The 20,596-nt window shown below is 35.6% G+C and overlaps 1 protein-coding gene across 1 annotated transcript; it reads left to right on the forward strand.

Moving 5' to 3' along the window:
* Window positions 1-915: 915 nt before the first annotated feature.
* Window positions 916-13,745, forward strand: LOC120129006 (chlorophyll(ide) b reductase NOL, chloroplastic-like). The gene is made up of 13 exons (XM_039146609.1): window positions 916-1,200; window positions 1,395-1,463; window positions 2,066-2,124; window positions 2,250-2,336; window positions 2,807-2,874; window positions 2,978-3,026; window positions 3,101-3,186; window positions 3,601-3,658; window positions 4,497-4,547; window positions 12,759-12,809; window positions 12,882-12,923; window positions 13,328-13,438; window positions 13,569-13,745. Exons 1-13 carry the CDS (start codon window positions 954-956, stop codon window positions 13,614-13,616), a joined length of 1,026 nt encoding a protein of 341 aa, XP_039002540.1. The 5' UTR covers window positions 916-953; the 3' UTR covers window positions 13,617-13,745.
* The last annotated feature ends 6,851 nt before the right edge of the window (window positions 13,746-20,596 follow it).

A 20,596-nucleotide genomic window follows, 5' to 3' on the forward strand; every position in this document is an offset into this window, starting at 1 on the left:
AAAGATGGAATGTGTGGGTCTCCGACCTCTACCGCTCCACTAAGACAGAAATAAGGTCTTGTTCTATCTTACAGTGACCCTCATATCTACCTATGTGACCGAATCCAGCATCTACTAAATACGACAAGATACGGCTAGATATCACTAACTTAAGGTTCCTAATAAAATGATCTAATACACGACCTCTCTCCTAAAATTAAATAATTACAAAAATTAATTTTTAAACTAATAATCATGCATTAAATAAATAAAATAAATTATTACTAATAATTTAAATTATATTAAAACGTTAAAATGTTACCGTATCAACAAAATGACGCGATATATGATTTCCATCCAAGCGAAGTAGACCTCCTTCCATTTTATATCTGTAAAAAAAATTAATTAAATAAAATATTAAAAATTTTAAATACTTAAACAAATTAAAAACAAAATATTAAATATAATAAAATATACCTTAAACAGTTAAAATATAATATAAGAGTATTTGAGAGAAGTTGAGAGGATTTGGTGTGATGAAAGTGATTGAGAATGAAGGTATTGTAGGGAGGGGAGGGGAGGGGAGGGGAGGGGAGGGGAGGGGGTGGGGTGTGAACGGTCGGGTAGGGGTAATTAAACCTAAGGCGTGTCGCAGGGGACGCACCTTTCTAACACGAGTCAGCATTAAAGGTAAAGCGCGACCCCTGCCTGCCTCGTGTTATACCCACGTAATGTCAGATCAGCGTAAAATACGTTACAATGAGCGTGCCTTATTCCATATGATACCATATCAACGTAAAACACGTTACAGAGAATACGCCTTACTGTAAAAGGTGATAGATTAAAAAAATAAGTCTAAAACATGCCTAGTAGAAAATATTATAAGATATAAGTGATATTTCGGAGAAAACGCCTCGTATAGGCACTACGCGTTGGAGCTAATCAATCAAACATCGAAACTCACTCAATCATCCATGGCCACTGCTTCTACTGCCAAATTCTTCACTGATTTTTGGTCTTCAAGGGCTCATCCAATCATCTTCTCTCCCATCTCCAAACCCTCCCATTTTCAATCTTACAGCCTTACAGATAATGTTTCACTTCAAAAGAACCACATCTCCTCCAATTCTCCACTGCTAGTAAAAGCTCAAGCTTCCATCAATGGAAAAACACAACCCATGGTTCCTCCTTACAATGTTCTCATAACTGGCTCAAGCAAAGGTTTCTTCTTTTTCCGTCTCTCTTATTCTTTTTATGTGTGCTGTGTGGATAGGACCTGGATTTTCTTGATTGGAAGAAACTTAGGTTGAAGATAATTTGTAGAGACAGCTTTAAATAAGCCAAAGTAGACGAATTTATACGATTTGCCTAACCTTTTTCTTTAGAAAAGCTATGAACGAATTTATTGATTTCAGGAATAGGGTACGCCTTGGCGAAAAACCTTCTGATAGCTGGTGACAATGTCATAATTTGTTCGAGATCTGGTAACATTTCTACTTCTTTTCTCAATTCTTATCACTAAAATGCTCTTGTGCTGCATTTGCAACATATTTTACGTATTATTTAACTTGCTAAAAGTTGTCTACTTTTTATTTCATGTGTTAAACGTTGTGAAAAAATTATTACCTTGAAGATATCAAATGAAAGGGTATCAGAGAGATTTGGTACTTCCATCCTTCATTTTGTTTTGGTACTGTTTGATGTACACATGTTCAACACCTTGTTAAACTTAAATCTATATCGGAGACGGGTACAGGGATATGACATTGTTTCTCCAAATATATACATATGTTGAACACATACTCGAATGAGATGCTTACACTCAAGTCTGAGTAACATGGTAGGAGAATTGAGATTTTTGTCATGTGTTATTTTGCCATGAACATATTGCAGCAGGCCTCATCTTCCGGTGGCCGACTACTAATATAATTGCTTTCTGACCTGTAATATTCTGTCTTCCCCTCTTGATCTTTTAAATGTCTGTTTAATAGTATTCCAGTTGAATATTTTCTATTCTTGGGTCATATTTTTTTCACTATCTTTCCGCCATTAAAGTAGTTTTACACTTAAATTAATATTTGGACAGCCGAACGGGTGGAATCCGCTGTTAAGAGCCTTAGAGAAGAATATGGGGAACGTGTGTGGGTACATCTGCTATGACTTGTTTTTATGGCTTCCCAATTCTTCTTATGTATTTTCAACTTCATTTTTCAAACGGATATTTTCTCCAATTTAAGCTTAATGCTGCTTTGAACAAATCTGGTTCACAGGGTACTCAGTGTGACGTTAGAGTGGCAGAGGATGTGAAGAATTTAGTTTTATTCGCTCAAAAGAACCTGGGATACATTGACATATGGGTATTTATGTCTAATCTTGGTCCCTCTACTTGTATTTTTTATGGTTCAGTTTTTTATTTGGAAACTTGATGATGGGTTCTTTTAGTTTCTGCTGCCATTTGAAACAGACTTGTGAATGAACAACAATGTCTTAAACGTGCAAATAATTGTTTGGTTTAAACCATAGAGCCCTCTGTCATAGTTTGAGGTAATGAAAAATTATATTTTTAAGAGCAAAAGGTGTGCTTTCTGTACACTTTCCATTTGGACTTTTACCCAACATCAATGGTTGCCGCTACAGACTTCAACTCTGGGGTTTTATATCATGGCACATGCTTCTGTGACACATGTCTTTATCAACCCTTAAAATGAATTCTCTCTTTTAGATTCGTCTTCCTTTTGATTATGATATTTTATTTTCCTTTTTGTACAAAGCTTTATATGTTTCTCTTTCGATATTATAATCTTACTCTATGTTGAGAATGATGCAGATTAATAATGCAGGATCCAATGCATATAGTTATAAACCACTGGCAGAAGCATCAGATGAAGATCTCATGTGAGTATACATATACGGTTTTTTCTTTCTTTCTTTTTTTTGTCTTGGCCCTGGTGTCGGAATGCTTTTTCAATGATTTATAAGTTGGGTTGTCATTATGCAGTGAAGTTGTTTCTACAAACACCCTTGGGTTGATGATTTGTTGTCGAGAGGTAAAAACAAAATAGTATATTTTTTCTTGCTTGACACTTTTTTAGTTCTGTTATGATGCATAGTTGTCTCTCAGGCCATCAAGATGATGTTGCAACAGTCTCGAGGTGGTCATATTTTCAACATTGATGGAGCTGGTTCAGATGGAAGACCAACCCCTAGGTTTTCCTCTTTTACTTAATTACTGTGTGCTGTAGGCCAGAAATAGTGGGTTGTTTAAGTGAATATCTCTATATCTTGCATTGTGCCTTACCATAATGTTGTCTCAGCTTCTCATCATCTAGTAATCCTACCCAGTTTTCTTGACAATTTTAAATTATCTGACCATGCACTATACTTTCCAAATGCCATAAGTAATGTCTTCTCTTTGCCTATATCTTGCTTTATCACTACTTCACAGCAGGGTCGTGTTGAATTTTTATTCTTCATTTAAGTGATACTGTTTTTCGAGTATGGCTTGTTTCGTGAAGGATTTATTAACTATCTTAGCTTCCATCCTCCCATGCAAATGCATTACTTTTTCATAATGTAATTCCTTCTTTTCCTTGTTTGATTATCCATCTTCTTTTTCCACAGGTTTGCTGCATATGGTGCAACCAAACGTAGCGTGGTGCATTTTACAAAATCGCTGCAGGTACATGTTCTACTTGTCTTGCGAAGTGCCTTGTGAGGAAACTAATTCAATTGTTTTCTTTCATTCATGATGACAATTGAGTATCACTTTATCTATTTTTCCTTCTTGAAACATCTTGAGCTTCCTTTTATTTTTAATGGCATATTTTCTAATGGGGTAAAAAAAGCTTATTGTCATGTGGATGGGATAGTTTGACTATGATAGTTAACTAAAGTGCCTTAAGTTGAGTGAGTCTTCCTTTGATAAGTTATTTTGAAGAGGCTCAAAGTACATCATCGTCGTTGGCAAAGTGGCTTTAATATGTGAGGGCATTTTCATGCACTTATTATGCATGCATGCAGTAGAATTCTAGACATAGGAATAAAGTGGGATCCAGGTTGTCTTTTATGCATGTAGGAGAATGACAAATCATATGCCATGTGTACTTGTTATTGTAGAGGCTGGCAGAAAAATGAGCAATGAGCTGACATAATGTCATTGATGGAAAAAATTCCTTACACCTTTTTCCTCAAAATCGATTGGCTGTATAGTAAAGTTTGGATTTTCTCAAGTTGATCTCTTCTGATATTTCAAAGAGGAATAGTTTAGTTTCTGAAAGAATGAGCATGGTAGGTATTGTATGCTCCATTTGAGTGTACATAAACGCACGCGTGTGTGATATTGAATCTTGTCAACAGATTATTGTTCTTTTGTTTTTCCTTGTAATGTTTATATGTGATCAGTCAAATCAACTCATGTAAACAATGTTCTCAATGACTAATGTTTATTTATCTTCTTTGGTAAGGACATTTCTTATAGAAGTTAATTTGTAATGTTGGGTTTTTTAATCTGTTCACAGGCTGAACTGAAGATGCAAGATGTTAAAAATGTCGTAGTACATAATCTATCGGTACGTTTGACATTAAACAATCATCTAATTTCTATTTTGATAATGCTTGTATATTTCTCCTATATTCTTATCCTGTCTTCGATCTTAAATTTGCATGATACATATGTGCTTTAGGCTAAATTTCTTGCTTTCATATTAGTTACATGCAGGTTTTACTCTATATAAGTTAGAATTACACAAAGAAAAATACGTAAAACAGAATACCAAAGAAGCTAAACATTATAGATTTTTTTTTACACAAACTAGTATTTCTAAATTTATATTTCGATATATGCCTAACCATTTTAGACATAGTCTCTCTCATAAATCTCTTTCAGTCAGAAGGACCTTAGTCAAATATCACCCATAGTTTCAGGTCCTTGGTATGCAAGTAATCAGAAATAATACGAAAAGCATAGGAGGCTGATTAACCTTTCCTTTCAATAGGATACCACTGGAACTGACTTGGAGCAAAATATTATATCAACGGCACTCATCCGATGATTACATTTAGAAGTTTTGGATAGTCCCAAGACAGATTTTAAGGTTCACGAGGCAAAGGATTGGAAAAAAACCATTGATTTATTTCTTAGCTTATGCTACGTAGTTATTGTGAAGTTACCAGGTGGTGCCTTGGCCCCTTGACAAAATGGTAAAATTATACCTTTAGTCCCTCCCAAATATTTTTTTTTGATAAGAATGCTAGGCCTCGTTAAAAACCCCCTTCTTGATTAATGAATCTTGTAGGGAAGCTCCTTAATCAGCGGAAGGGAGAAAAGAGTGCCTATATATTATTCATCATAATAAATTACAACGAAAACAACAATAGTAATTCCCTTACAAAACACAGAAAACCAAGAAACAACCCTAGACAACTATCAACAACTTTACTAACTCGGCCTATGCCTTCTTTAGCTAAGGCATCAGCCTCTAAATTGACTGTCCTATTAACCCATCTAACAACACCTTCAAAGGCATTAAGCCTATGAACAATATCTTTAATCAAGAAGGCATACACAACAGGACATAATTCAACCCCCTTAATCCAATCCACAGCCACCTTACTGTCACACGGTCCTTGATCCTCTGTCGATAATTTGCAAAGAAAGACAACCCCATAAGAATAGCCTTTAACTCCATCAACGTAGGAGGTCCCGAACCAGTAGGTTCCTTGAAATAGCCTACAGTAGAACCTGAGGAATCTTTTAAAACTCCTCCTAACCCGCTTTTCTTTCAATCCCTTGTAGTGGCAGCATCAACATTTAATTTAACAAAACTCATTGGACGAGGAGACCAAGGTAAACTAGGTGCAATCTGATTAGAGCGGAGAGAAATTAAGTCCCCTAGAGTAGGATTGGCAATGAGTGAGTTCTTAGGAATAGACACTTCTTTATACTTTGCTAAAAACCAAGAAGCAAGCCTAAACCTTGCTAAAAAGAAGTATTATGCCTTATCAAACATTCCCCCTTCAAACACCACAAAATTCCTCATTTTCCAAGTGGTCCAAAGAACGACCCCTGGAATAAAAGGCCAAATCGAAGAGTTGGACTTCAAACCATCGCAAGCTAGAAAGAAGCTTTTAGCATCCGCTGGTAAAACAGAACAAATCCTCCAAAAATTTAAAAACTTATTCCAAAGATACCACATCACCGGACAAGAGAAAAACAAATGAGAGGGAGACTCATCCGACATCTTGCATAAGGGACACAACACATCTTCAATTCCTTGAACACCTCTTTTGACAAGTTCAGTCCTAATAGCTAGCTTCCCATGAGCGATCTGCCAAAGAAAACACTCTACTCTTGGAGGCAGTAAACCTCTCCAAATAATCTTCTTCCAGAAAAAGACCTCCGATCCCAAAGTCTCCGATGAACATAGATTAACAACTGATCTAACAGTAAAACCCCCATCCCTTGTACCTTTCCAAATCAAACAATCAGAAATTCCGATGAGAGTGTAAAATTTGTAATGATAGCCAACAAGTTAGACCACTGTTCAAGTTCCCAGTCATGAAGATTTCTTCTAAACTTCACATCCCAAGTCCAAACGAAAGAGATATACTCCCCAAATTCAGATAATTTCCCAAACTTATTTATGGAAATAGAAAATAGTCTTGGGAAACTGACATAAAGTGGATGATCCAAAGCCCAAATATCTTGCCAAAACCGAATAGTTTTACCATCACCAACATGAAAACTACACATGCTTCTAAATTTATTGCCAAAGAAGTCTTCTTTAAAATAATTATTTAGCACTGATCTCCAAATCCAGGATACCTTAGTTGGAATCTTACTGTCAAGAATTAAAACTGAAGAATCCAGTCTATATTTGGCACAAACAACTTCCCTCCAAACTGAATCCCTATCATTGGCAAGCCTCCAAGTCCATTTCCCCAAAAGCGCTCTATTCATCAAGTTTAGATTAAGAACTCCTAAGCCCCCTTCACTCTTCGGCTTGTTAACATTGGACTAGCTAACCCAGTGAATTTTTTTAATGTCATTTCCCCCTCCCCATAGGAAATTGGACATAATAGAGTTAAGGGTTTTAAGAACCGAAGCTGGAATTTTAAATATGGAAAGATAATATGTAGGAAGCGAACAAAGAACCGCCTTAATCAACACTTGTCTCCCTGCTAAAGAAAGAGAGGCTGCCTTCCACCCGATTAGCTTGTTAAAAAAATTATTAATGGCGGGTTCCCAAATAGCTGCAGAATTTCTAGTAGCACCAAGGGAAGCCCTAGATATTCAGAAGGAAATCTGCCAATTGAACATCCAATAGTAGTAGCCCATTCCAGCAGTTCCTCATTAACATTAACACCAAACAATTTACTCTTCTTCAAATTCAACTGTAAACTAGAAACCACTTGAAAAACTCGAAGCACCCTTTTGACATTCTGAATTTGCATTTTCGAAGCACCAGAAAATATAATCAAATCATCAGCAAACTGTAAATGGGACACATTTACAGACCCCTGTTCCCTGCCAATCACCATTCCAGAAAATAAACCCCGTGACACAGCCCTTCGAATCAGTAAATTAAGTAGCTCTCCTACTAAGTTAAACAACAAAGGAGACAGTGAACAACCCTGTCGAAGACCTTTAGTCATTGAGAATTCCTCGGAAGGAACTCCATTTACAAGAACCGAAACAGAAGCTGTGGTTACACTGCTTAATCCAGCCCCTCCATTTGGAACTAAAGCCCATTTTCTCCATTATTTTAAATAAAATAGACCACTCAACAGAATCGTAAGCTTTCTTGAAATCAACCTTGAATACACAGCCCTTGAGTCCATTTTTTCTCCAATAATCAACTCCTTCATTAGCAATTAAAGAACAGTCCAGAATATGTCGACCTGGTATGAAGGCAAACTGAGTTGGACTAATGATGTATGAAATGCAACCCCTCAATCTCCTCGACAAACACTTAGAGATGATCTTATACAACCCACCAACTAGGCTAATTGGCCTAAAGTCATCTAGATCGCCAATGTTAGAGACCTTTGGAATGAGAGTGATAAAGGTATGATTAACCCCATGTTCCCAATCTTTCCCCAAATAAAAATCATGAAAAAACTTCATAATATCTACCTTGAGGACATGCCAAAACCTTTTGAAGAAGTCCATATTTAAACCATCCGGTCCCGACGTTTTATTACTATCACAAGAATTTATAGTTTCCCAGACTTCCTCCTCTGTAAATTCCTTCTCTAAACATAGATTATGCTCAAATGAAATACTAGGAAAATTCAACCTTATCTCTTCCACCTCTAAAGTCGAATGCTCATTGAAAATCTTAAAGAAGTGGTCTCTAATAGTGGTCTTAATGATAGACGGTTCTTGAATAACATTACCCCCGATATTCAAAGCATTCCTCCTCTTCCTAATAGAAGCACAATTATGGAAAAATTTTGTATTTCTATCTCCATCTTCTATCCATTTTGACTTGGAATTTTGGAACCAGATTTGCTCCTCTATTTTATATAGTCTCCACAATTTTGTTTTTGCTGAAATTAACTCTGCTGCTATCTCACTGTTAACACCATCCTGCACCTGTTGGATATCCAATTCTAGCTTGTGGATCCTTGATTCTAAGTCTGAAATACGAGCCCCTGGAAATTGATCCCTCCTGCCTGCCCAATTCTTGATAGCAGTTTTTGTATTTCTCAGAATACTATAAATTCCAGCCTTCCTCTGATGATTCTTCCTTTCTTGAATTGAAGATCTGACCAAATCCTCAAACCCAACTTCTTCCATGAGATAAGTTAAAAGTTTAAAAGGTTTTTTACCCCAATTAACACCTCCATTTTCCAGCAGTAGAGCATTATGGTCTGAAAGAGATCTAGGCAGTAAGGTTTGCACCATATCAGGAAATGCAGCAAGAAATTGACCATCAACCAAAAACCGGTCCAATCTAACATAAGTAGAGGTATCTTGATTATTGCACCAAGTAAACCTTCCTCCATTTAAGGGTAGATCAATTAAGCCTGTTTGCAGCATAAAAATATTGAAAATCCTCATTGAATTCTTGTTCTGAGTTCTTCCGATCTTCTCTTCTTCATGTAGGTATACATTAAAGTCCCCCCCTACACAAATAGGAGCACTCTGACCATCTATGAACATTCTCAACTCTTCAAAAAAGACTATCTTTCTCCTCTACTGAAGGGCCATAAACATTGATGAAAATACAACTGAAATTATTGACATGAAATTTTCCTGATAAAACAATGAATCTTCTATAAATAAACTGATTTTCCAATTCGAAAATTTTATCATCCCAACAACTCATTAAACCCCCTGATGAGCCAACCAATGGAGATTCAATAACACCTTTAAAATTACTTAACCCCTTTCTTCTAAGAAAAGATCTAGGAATCTTCTCCATTTTCGTTTCTTGCAACCAAAGAAACTGTGGGTGATTTCTATCAATTAACCTCTGAACAACCCTCTGCTTTTCTTTTCTCCTCAAACCTCTAACATTCCATGAGACAATGATAAAATTAATCTTCATCATTAAATAGTCAACAATCTAAACCCGCATCAAGATCACCTTGATTGACCATATTCAAAGCTTTCTCCAAGCTGATAATCTTATTCAGAAAAGCCTCATTCCCTTGCTTAAAGGACACCCTCAATAGCTTGCTAATTTCCCCAAGGTGCTAGGGCTTCCTCCATTATATTCGAAAAAGCTGAAGAAGAAACTGTTGAGATGGACACCTGTTCCAAAGCTTCCCTTAACAAGTGTCTTTTAGCTCTTCTGATGTCAAAGCCCGAAATGAATCTAGTACTATCTCCTTCTGACAACTCTCGTGCAACTTCCACATCCACTATCTGTTGAGCGGCTTTTGAGGACTGAAACTTCCCTTCCTTACAGGTTAATTCCTCCTCTCTTTCAGGCATAACATTCAAAACACTCCCATGCCAGAATTTCCCGTCTCTAGAACTTGTATAAACCCTCTTATAGCTGCTTGTTTTTCTTCTCTCTAACGGAACACTTTTTGAAGACAACGATCTTTTATTTCTGTACCGTGATCTCCCCCTTGAAAAGCTTTCTGCCATATTAATACTTGGATCTAACAACATTAACTGTTGTCCAATTTGTCCTAATCCAGCCTGAAGACACTTCTCTGAAACTGACTCATTCCCCTCTTCATTAGAATTTCCAGAGTTAACATTTTTGTGCTTGTGGATCATGCTGCCAAACTTGTCTATATTAATTGCTGGACCAGCTGGAATTATTTTTGAGACAACAAGCCCAGAATGTCCCTCATTATCTGATTGGGCCTGTGATCCATAACCAGAAAATTTTTGAATTTCTGATTCCTAAGCCGGCATAATCACCAACTTTTATACTCCCAATACTTTGACTTTCTGACAGTCTACCATTAATGTCATTCCTATCTAAAGAAAGTCTTGGGGGATGCTTTTCCCCACCAACTCCCCCAGAATAAAAAAAACCTCCATTGTCAAACCAGTTGTCAACTTTTTGCCGAAAGTCGTCTGCTGAACCATCTTTATCTTTCCCACTTTCTGACATCAATTTGAATTCTTCCTCTACAGTGAACTTCTCTCCAAACTGTCCCCCACCGTAATCTTCCACTGGAGAGCTGCCAAAAAAAGAACTTGAAGAGTGGCACGCCGATCCCACCTTGATGCACACTTTAAATGATCTTCCATAGGAACCAAGAAAGATCTCCTCCGGAACATCAAAACAACTTTCCATCTTTAATAAAATTTGCGCCGTTGTGAAGTCTTTTTTCCTAGTGGCATCATGAATGTCAACAACTATCCCCCATCTCCCTACTATTTGTTCGAAGAACTGATCATTCCAGCCTAACAGAGGAACCCCCACTAATTCCACCAAACAGAAGGCCATTGGGACACCCTCATCATTCAACAAAGGTGCTAATCGATCAAACCATAACTCTAGTTCTTCTTTCCTCTTCAACCAAGTATCCCTCATCTCTTCCGATGAATTAAAGACAATAACACAAGAATTCCACACATGTCCCCATCTGGTAATTTGGACTTCAAAACCATCTTTAAGTAACGCCTTCTTAACTGACTCAATCTGAAATGAATGTTTAATAATCCCCGTTAATGACCTTTTAACCCAATTTGAGCTTTCGGAAGGAATATGCATTTCCAGAATATTTTTCTTCACTTTTCCCCTATGAATATCATCGGATGAATTCGCCTTGTTCCCCATTGCACTTCTGTTTGACAACAAAGCATCTTTGTGAGACTTAATATCCCTAAAACAATTGTTTAAAACTTTCGCCTGATTGGAATTGGATGTTCCAACAATATTCTAACTGAGGACCTTCTTTGAAGCAATATTCTTTCCCTCAAACCAGGAAGAAGCTCCCTTGTATCTTGCAGGACCAACTGAAATCTTTCTCCCGTCTATCAGAACACCATTTAAGACCTCGACTGCCCTCTTCAAACCATCCTCACTCTTAAACTGAACAAAGGCAAAAGTTGAAAATTTGTATTTTGGATTCCTAATGACTTTGGGAATGAAAACTCTCTCAATAAGACCATGGACCATGAAAATTTCCCTTAATGTACGTCGGGACACCCTCCTACTAAGATTGTCGATAAACAACGTCCAGTTCTCATCGGAGACTGACTTTCCTTTGAGACTCTCCCTCTCTACGTTTTTCTCTCTCATTCTTTCAGAAACGTTTAATTAGTCCCTCCCAAATATAAATAATGCAATTAAACCCTTTTAGCTAATGTTAAAAATTAATAATTCAATTTAATCCTTCTTAACACAAAAACGTTTTAGCTTTGCCCCCCCTCAAAATTTGATAATTTATCTAGGCCACCAAAACAAATTTGCTGGCTTACCCCCTGCTTGAAGGGGGACAGAAGAATGCACACCTCTATCATTAATCCTTCTTAACACAAAAACGTTTTAGCTTTGCCCCCCCTCAAAATTTGATAATTTATCTAGGCCACCAAAACAAATTTGCTGGCTTACCCCCTGCTTGAAGGGGGACAGAAGAATGCACACCTCTATCAACTGTTTGCCCTCAAAATTTGATAATTTATCTAGGCCACCAAAACAAATTTGCTGGCTTACCCCCTGCTTGAAGGGGGACAGAAGAATGCACACCTCTATCAACTGTTTGGTAAATTGTGTGCCTTGAGTGAAAAGGTGCTGAGGTGAATAGGAACGTACAGAATAGTTTTAAGCTTTATTCTATAACTTGGTGTTTTGAGTTACAGTGCGTAAGTCCATGTGTTTTTGCTACTGTCCCTTTCAATTTGTTTGTGTTGCAAGTTTTAGAAATGAAAATTTACAGACCTTGTTTTTAGGGTTCCAAAAGTGAGACGTCGGAAAAGAAAAGAAGGATACACTATGTTGCTCCGACATTATTTTTCTTGAAGTATCTTTGTTCGACACTCTGACCAACACATATCCAAACATGAGTTCGAGGATATGATCCTCCTTGGATCCTTCAAATTCATGAAAATCCTGAAAAGGAAATAATGGAACATATCCATAGTGAACACATACTGTCATACTTAAATATAATTAGATATTTATTTCAACTCCAATAGATTTATACAACTCTAATAAAATTTCTTTTTGCTCGATTTGATTCGGTAAAATTTATAATCAAATTTGGTTGATAAAATGTCTAATTGACTCGACTAGATGTTATCTATATCTGTTAGATTTCTCAACTTTTTTCATATTGTCATATGTTTCTCTTTTACCTTTCAGCCGGGAATGGTGACAACCGATCTTCTAATGTCTGGTGCAACCACAAAGCAGGTCGACTATGCTTCATATGCTTCTTTTGTTAGTAAAGTTTATAAAAGTTCTCTAATATTTTGTCATTTTCAGGCCAAGTTTTTCATCAATGTTTTAGCAGAACCAGCTGAAGTGGTAAGATTTAGGGTAGGGATCTACAAGTTCAATTTATGGTTCTTTATTTTATTTCTTTTTAGTTCTGAGTCTTCTGACATGTCGGATATTAAATTCAATCACATTAGAGAAAAAAATTGGGGTTGAAGTCTCTGTCTAAACATGAATGCCTCGGCTATAATAAGATTCCAAGTATGATAAATTTCACAAAAGTAAATTTTTTTTTACAAGAATAAAGTTAAGATGCCCGTATTTGACATTCCTATCTAAGGCCGAGTAACATAAGATGAAACATACCTTGGTTTACTTTGGTAAGAAGTTAGACTACAGCCTTCTATGCTCATTTTCGTCAATTTTGTTCTTTCTTTTTCATGTATTGCCTTTATGTATTGTTGTGTTTTTGGGGAATTTGGTCTTGGGCACAGGTTGCGGACTACCTTGTGCCGAACATCAGGTCGATCCCGGCAAGTGGATCGTGGAAGCCAACTTATATCCGGTTCCTCACTGGTTTGAAAGCGTACTCCCAGATATTTTCAGTTAAGAAACGAAGCAATTTCTCTTATCTGTCATGATTTCCGAACTTGTTGGCATCAAATATTCTAACCACTGCTGTCTTGAAGTAGAAATTTTTTCACTTATGTGCTTTTGGCTTCCCTTATGATGCAGAGACTAGCATTTGGTACTAGACGTAACCGATATGTGCTTGAAGATTGAAGAACAACCGAACTGTAAAGTTCCTAAATCTGTAACATCCCACCAAAATTTTTATGTCAAAATTAGTGTGTTTTTAGGAGAATATTCCCAGAATTCATATCCAAATGGCTTTTGATTCATTAGCAAGCAAAAAATCCCATCCCTCCTAACAAATTTTGTTCGTTCGTTCGTTCAAACTATAAATCTTTCACTAACAATAGGTTTGTTGTAAAATACTGCAAATAATGAAAATATTGGAAATGAAGAGGTAATAAAGAAAATAAAAAAGAGGTAGGAGTGAAGAACAAAATCAGAGAACTTTAATTTTCTGGAAAATGTCACCATTCACCTCTCCTAATGTACCATCTGATGTTTCAAGAATTGCAGAAAATCGCTTCATAGGGTGAGGCTAGTACCCATCCTTTTGTTAAGTTGGATTAGATCCCTATCTAGTTTTTAAGCATTTATAAGCATTACAACCTTATTTAACAATTTCATCATGGCAATGAATGGAATAAAGAAATACCAATACAACAAAAAGAAGAAAAGGGCTCTCAGAGCCAGATTTTAATCTTGGGACATGTGAGTTATGGGCTCACCACGCTTCCACTTCGCCGCTCCGATTTGTGTAGACATTAAATTTTTGTCCAACTTTATTTTTATTATAATTATATTTTATTTATTATTTTTATTATTAATAAATAATAAATAATTTTACATTACAGACCCAACAGTAAATCGAGGCCCATTTTACAACCCAAACTCGAGCCAGCCCATTGGAAACCCTAAAACCCAACTAGGGTTTTCATCCTCAGCTCCAGCAGCATCAAATCACAGTCGTTGGATCTAGCTATGATCTAACGGCCCAGATAGTTCTAGACGAAACCCTAGGGTATGATACCCTAGGGCAACCACGCGGCGCCACTTTAGTTACCTTTGCTTCCAGCCGACGCTGCTGCCACGACACCACCTTCAACCGAAACGTCCAGAAGACTAGTTGCCCCTCCACACGTCGAGTTCTACTATGAGTCACCACCATAGGTATGGTGACTCACCTAGGCCATCTCTTTGGGACCAGTCCGAAGAGGACACTAACGAGGCTTATAAAAACCAACCATCTGCAAAAAAAGAAAGGGGAGAGACAGAGACGAGGATAGCAACCAAGAACGAAAAGAACACAGCAAGAGAGCAACCAACAGCCACGGAGAACACATCAAAACGACGATGATAGCAAAAAAAGGGGAAAGGAAATAGCAACGTTCCCAAACAGTGTCAAACCAAAAGAAAAAAATCGAGAGCCTTACCTCGACCATCAGAGCTTTCCAACATCGTCGGAGATCCAAATAACCGAGGGTAACCACTTCGGTTTATTTTAGATCTAAGGTAAAATAGGGGGTTTTAGAAGGGAGGAAGGCTAGATTCGACTTTAGGTTTTAAAGAGGGACGATTTGGGGTAGGTTTGAAATTTTCGGCCACCGCGGATGGTGGTCGATGGTGGATGTCGATGGTGGTTCACGGCGGTCGGCTGGTGACCACCGTTCCTCCAGTGGGAGTAGGCTAGAGAGAAGCGAGAGAGAAATGGTTCTCTCGTTTTTAGAGAGAAAGGAAGAAAAGAGGAAATGAGAGAATGGCCCGTAGGACCAGCCATATTCGGGTATAAATACCCCTTCCCAAACGACGCCGTTTTGGGAAGGGGTGTGTCTGTAATTTCACATAGAGGTAAACTATACGTGCAGTCACTCGAAGTTTATAAACTTCTATTTTAGCCACTGAAATCAATTTATGAACATATTAATTTATTATCGTAATTTTATATTATTTTATTTTAGTCCTTATATGTCTATAATGATATATTTAGGATAAATAGTGCATTTAGTCCCTGTAATTTTAATAAATTTTATTTTAATCCGAATTAATTAATTAGGATAAATTACACCTTTAAATCACTATCTTTTATAATGTTTCGAATTAGTATCTTTAATTTCAATATTTATATTTTAATTTTATAAGTTTTTAATTTATTTTATTAATTTTATTGCAATTTTATTTATATTTTGTATTGTACTTTATTTTTCAATACTTTTAAATTAGTATTTTATTTTCATTATTATTTTATTATTATTATCTTAAGTCATATAAATATATATATAATATTTATTTATTTTATTTGTTTTCTATTAAAATCCTATTTATAAGTTTAATTTTATAAATTACTTTTAATAAAAATGTTTATTTATTTTTCAATATTAAGAAGGGGCAGTCTTAAAGCAACTGAATGTCCATTTTCTGATATTTTTAAATAAATAAATATTTTACTTTTATAAATTATATTAATCTATTTTTTAATTATTTTTAAATAAATGTTTTATTAATATTTATTTATTTTTTAATATTAAGAAAAGAGCTGTCTTAAAGCACCTAGAAGTCATTTTCTGATATTTCTAAATAAATAAATATCTTATTTATATATATATAAATAGATTTTCTTAAAATTATAATAATAAAATTGAAATAACATGATTATAAATTAAATACATCTTTGAACATTTAAATTTCTAATAATAGAGACAATTTATAATTAATAAGTACCAATTTTGGGCGTTGTGGGGGGTGTTAATCCTTCCCCAAACGTAATCGACCACAAATCCCTTTTTATTATTAAAAAGAACGAATTTTTGGTTAAAACGCAGACTAGTTTATCTTTTAACTGATGTTTTCTTAAAATCTCTTTTAAAAGATAATTTTGAGGTATTCGACCTACCTGATTCAAAAGGCCGATGACGACTCCCAAAATATTTTAAAAACCATTTATTCACATCATTTTTTTCGCCTAGTAAAAATTCGTGCCCGGGCGAAAACCGGTTACGACAGCTTGGCGACTCCGCTGGGGACGAAATCAAGCTTTAAAATTAATTATAAATTGTCTCTATAAATTAGAAATTAAAAATTCATATGTATTTAATTTATAATTCTTTTCTTTCAAAATTTTTATTACTTATGGTTTTCATAATATTTTTATTATTCTTTATTAATTGTTTTTATTTTATTTTCAATTATTAAATTTCATTTTTATTTGTTTTTCAAAGGTTTGAATATTTCTCCACACACACAACACATGCATTGCATAACATAAGCTTTATAATTAAGCTTGTCCCTTTTAAGTGCGAGTGAAAGCGACGTCTTTGTGAGAATTTATTCTCCGTGTCAGACCTAGCAAGTAACTTTCGGGGTTCATATGCTCTATGTCTTCGTGAGAATTTATACTTCGTGTCAGGCATAGAGAAATGTGTCCCCTCAAATTGAACTCGATCCGCTTAAGTCTGTGATGGACTAGGATTGAGGGTTTGACAGCCCAAGGGGGCATCAACAAGGATAGTTCGAGTACCTTTACTCCTAGAACTGAAACCATGCATATAATAAACCCTAGAAATTCTCCCGATCTAAGACTATACTGAACCTCTGTCCGTAGGTGTACACAAAGGAGAAATAACCTCTAGCTTTTAATTTATTTTATTTTCTTTTCTTTTTCCTGAATAAATGCATGCGAACTAGAAATCATGCAATTAGGTTAATTTTTTCAAACAAAGCATGGAACTAGAAAGCACGAGGTTAGGATTTATACCTTGATAGATAGAAATTTTTTTCTTTCCATTAATTGGTACTAACCAATTTATTTTTTCCTTTTTCCTTTTTATTTTGCTCAAACTTGTTTCCATTGATTTCTTTTGTCTGCATTGCATGATCATGGTATAAACAAAAGGTGTTGACTTGAAAGATTGTTCATCAAATTGGAAAGAAATCGTAAATGGACAAAAAGTTTTATGATCAAACAAAATATGACGCGGCCAAGGAAAGACATCTTGAGGAAACTCCAAGGGTGGAAGCAAGCAATGCACACAGAGATCCTTTTATATTAATACCAAAAGTACTCCACAAAGATCCTTCCAGATTGATACCAAAAGCAGTCTACGGTAAGAGTATCAATCGGGACACACAGAGTAGAGGAGGTTTTTATGAAGCTCAAGCATGCTATTTGAAGGACTTGAATGACCAAAACAAGAAATTGAGCACAAAAGTGGAAACCATGCATGAAGATTTCCAAAAGACCAGTCAAGCCTTTCAAAAATTTGGCATAGGAAACACTTCAGAAGAATGGATAACAGGGATTACCAAACTGAAAAAGAACTGCAACATATATGAAGATCTTATCCAAGAACTTATTGGATATAAAAGGTTCTCTTACAAGGGAAACAAGCAACTCCGAGAATTGACACATAAGATGAAGAAAAAAGAGAATGTCATGGAAGAAGCCGCAGTCCAGACAAGCAATATGACCCATAAGCTGATAGACCAAACTGACTTTACGAGGAATTGAAGCAGACTGATAATTCAACTGTTGAGCATGAATAGAAACTAACTTGGCTTTAGAGAAGAGGAGGGAAAGTTATCCCATATATGTAAAGTTTTGTTGAATTTAGGACTGAAAGTTGTCCCCTACATGTAAATTTTTTTTTTGATGCACGAAAACTTTTGTGTTCAATGAAATCTGTTCTAAGATGATCACTCTTGAGTAACACCTTTTCATACATGCATTTGCATTTTGCATCTTTACATTTTCATTTATACTTTTATGTTTGCTTTTGTATTGCACAATTTGCATTCTTATTGTTACATTCACATATTTACATTTGCATTTGCATTTGCATTTTGCATTTTTACATTTGTATTTATATTTCCATTTTTGCATTTGCATCTTTGCATAATTACATTTTATTTCAAATTATTTTACATACATTTAAATCATGAAAACATGAGAATAATTTGGAGAGGATTCCATGACAAAATTTCTGAAATCAAAGTGGAGCTAAACTTGGTCTTCCTAAAGAAGGATAATAGTCATGAATGAGATTTTAGCAAGGGTTGGTAGAATTGAGAAAATACAAGAGCAACTTATCAAGACTCAACAAGAGATGATAGATCAAGCAAAAAAAATTCCAAAATGATTCAAAAGATCAAATGACCAAATTGATGGAATTGGTGAATATTACAATCCATGGAGAGAAACCTTTAGAGGATCCTGTTGTGAAAGATTTGAATGGGATTATGACTGATGTAGATGATACAATGGAAACAAATGACCAGAACTTTGTCAGGGAATGTGAAAATTTGATAAATCTCCAAACAATCGGGTATGTCCCAGAAAATGCAACAAAGATCAAGTTGAAGAGAAACATGGAAGAAGTTTCAGTACCATTAAAGAAAGCTAAACAAAGCAAACATCTAGATCGTCAGTCACAAGGTCTTCAAGAAAGCAAAGTAAATAATTGTAATGTGACAGTGATGTCAGGGGAAATTCTACCCAAGTTTCCTTAAGTTTCATGCAGCAAGTTATATCCTGAGTTACTCAAAGCCCATCTTATTGGCCCATGTCAGGCTAAGCCTTTGTTGCCCCCTTACCCGAAATGCTATAATGATAAAGTCTTTTGTGAATATCATGGTGGGATCCGAGGACACTCCATCGAGAATTGCGGTAACTTCAAATGACAAGTTCAAGACCTTTTGGTTCATAAAATCATAAGAGTGGATGTTAGCAGTCAATCCATTTTGATAAAACAATTGGGATTCAAAACCCAAAATGAAGTTAACAAGGTCAAGGTAAATGAAGATCATAGAGCCGAAGATATTGAAAAGAAAAAAAAGGCAAAATTGAGGAATATGAAGTATGTATGACAGATTCAACTCCTGATACTTCTCTGATGCTAAAAAATGAGAAAGAAATGAAAAGAGAGGTAATTCGAGACTGGCCCACAGGTTTAAGAATGAATGGGAAAAATATAAATATGAAGAAACCTCAAACATTTATATCAGATTTTTTGAGGACAAGTGAAGCAGTGGGGAATATAAAGAGTATGGTGAATACTACTCCAATCACAGCTGTAAGATGCATTCAGAATTAGAACAAAAGTGTCATCACCAAAGGAAGTTGTTCTGAATATAAAATTAAGTCCAATTTCCACTCGGGGAAGAAAAAGATGATGATAGAGACTGATCAGGAAGAAGCAAAGATTTGTACATTTGAGGGTTTATCCAAAGAAGTTGACACAAAAGATGATCAAGGAATGGGGGGCAAATAAAGATGAAAATCCTGGGCCAAGTACACACTCAACATTTGAGGAATGATAGACGCAAACTAAATAAACAAGTGGAAGTTGATATCTACCACTGTAGTACCTTTCATTTTCAGCATCTTGTTTGAACTTTTTTTTGTTCCTTTTCTCCGCCTTTTGTGCAATAAATAATTTTGTGTTGCTTTTATGGTTATGAGCAAGGAATTAAGTTTTAATCTTAAAATTCTTGAGTATCAAGTAGATTAAATATTCTTTTAATTTTTCAAGAGTTATATATCTTTGGCAAGTGGTGAAATTATATATTCCATATCCCATCCAATGCCAATTACCTAACCATTACCAAAACCAAATCCTAACACTACAATTATCTGAGATTTTGAAGAATTGTCTCTACCTTTTTTTGAGACACCAACTCCAGATGTTTACTGGTTTATGATACTACCTTCCACCACATACACGACTTTAAAAGTTACACATATGTCCTTCCTGATACAACACCATCAAAAACCAAAAGACCTCAAAAGAACCGAACTTTCAATTATCCGTTAATCTTTCTGCAAGAAGAGACGAGATGAGGCATTATGGACCAATTTATTGAAGATAATTTCAAATGATTGGGGCATACTCAAAGAAGGAAAAAATGATTGATTTAAATAAATATATCATGCATTAATTACATTGTTTTCATGTAAATGAAAGTTAATCTTGAATATTCATCCCCCTGGAGATATCTCTTTTTTACAAAGACTTCTATGTATGAGACGACTGAACTTTGTGCACAGTTCAGGCATGCAAATTCAGTGACATATCACCCAAAGATAAATGGGGCAGTTGAAGGAGAAAATAAGAACGTTAAGATGATCATTACAAAGA

This window comes from Hibiscus syriacus, unplaced genomic scaffold, assembly GCF_006381635.1.
Source record: "Hibiscus syriacus cultivar Baekdansim isolate YM2019G1 unplaced genomic scaffold, ASM638163v2 tig00110482_pilon, whole genome shotgun sequence".
Classification (NCBI taxonomy): Eukaryota; Viridiplantae; Streptophyta; class Magnoliopsida; order Malvales; family Malvaceae; genus Hibiscus; species Hibiscus syriacus.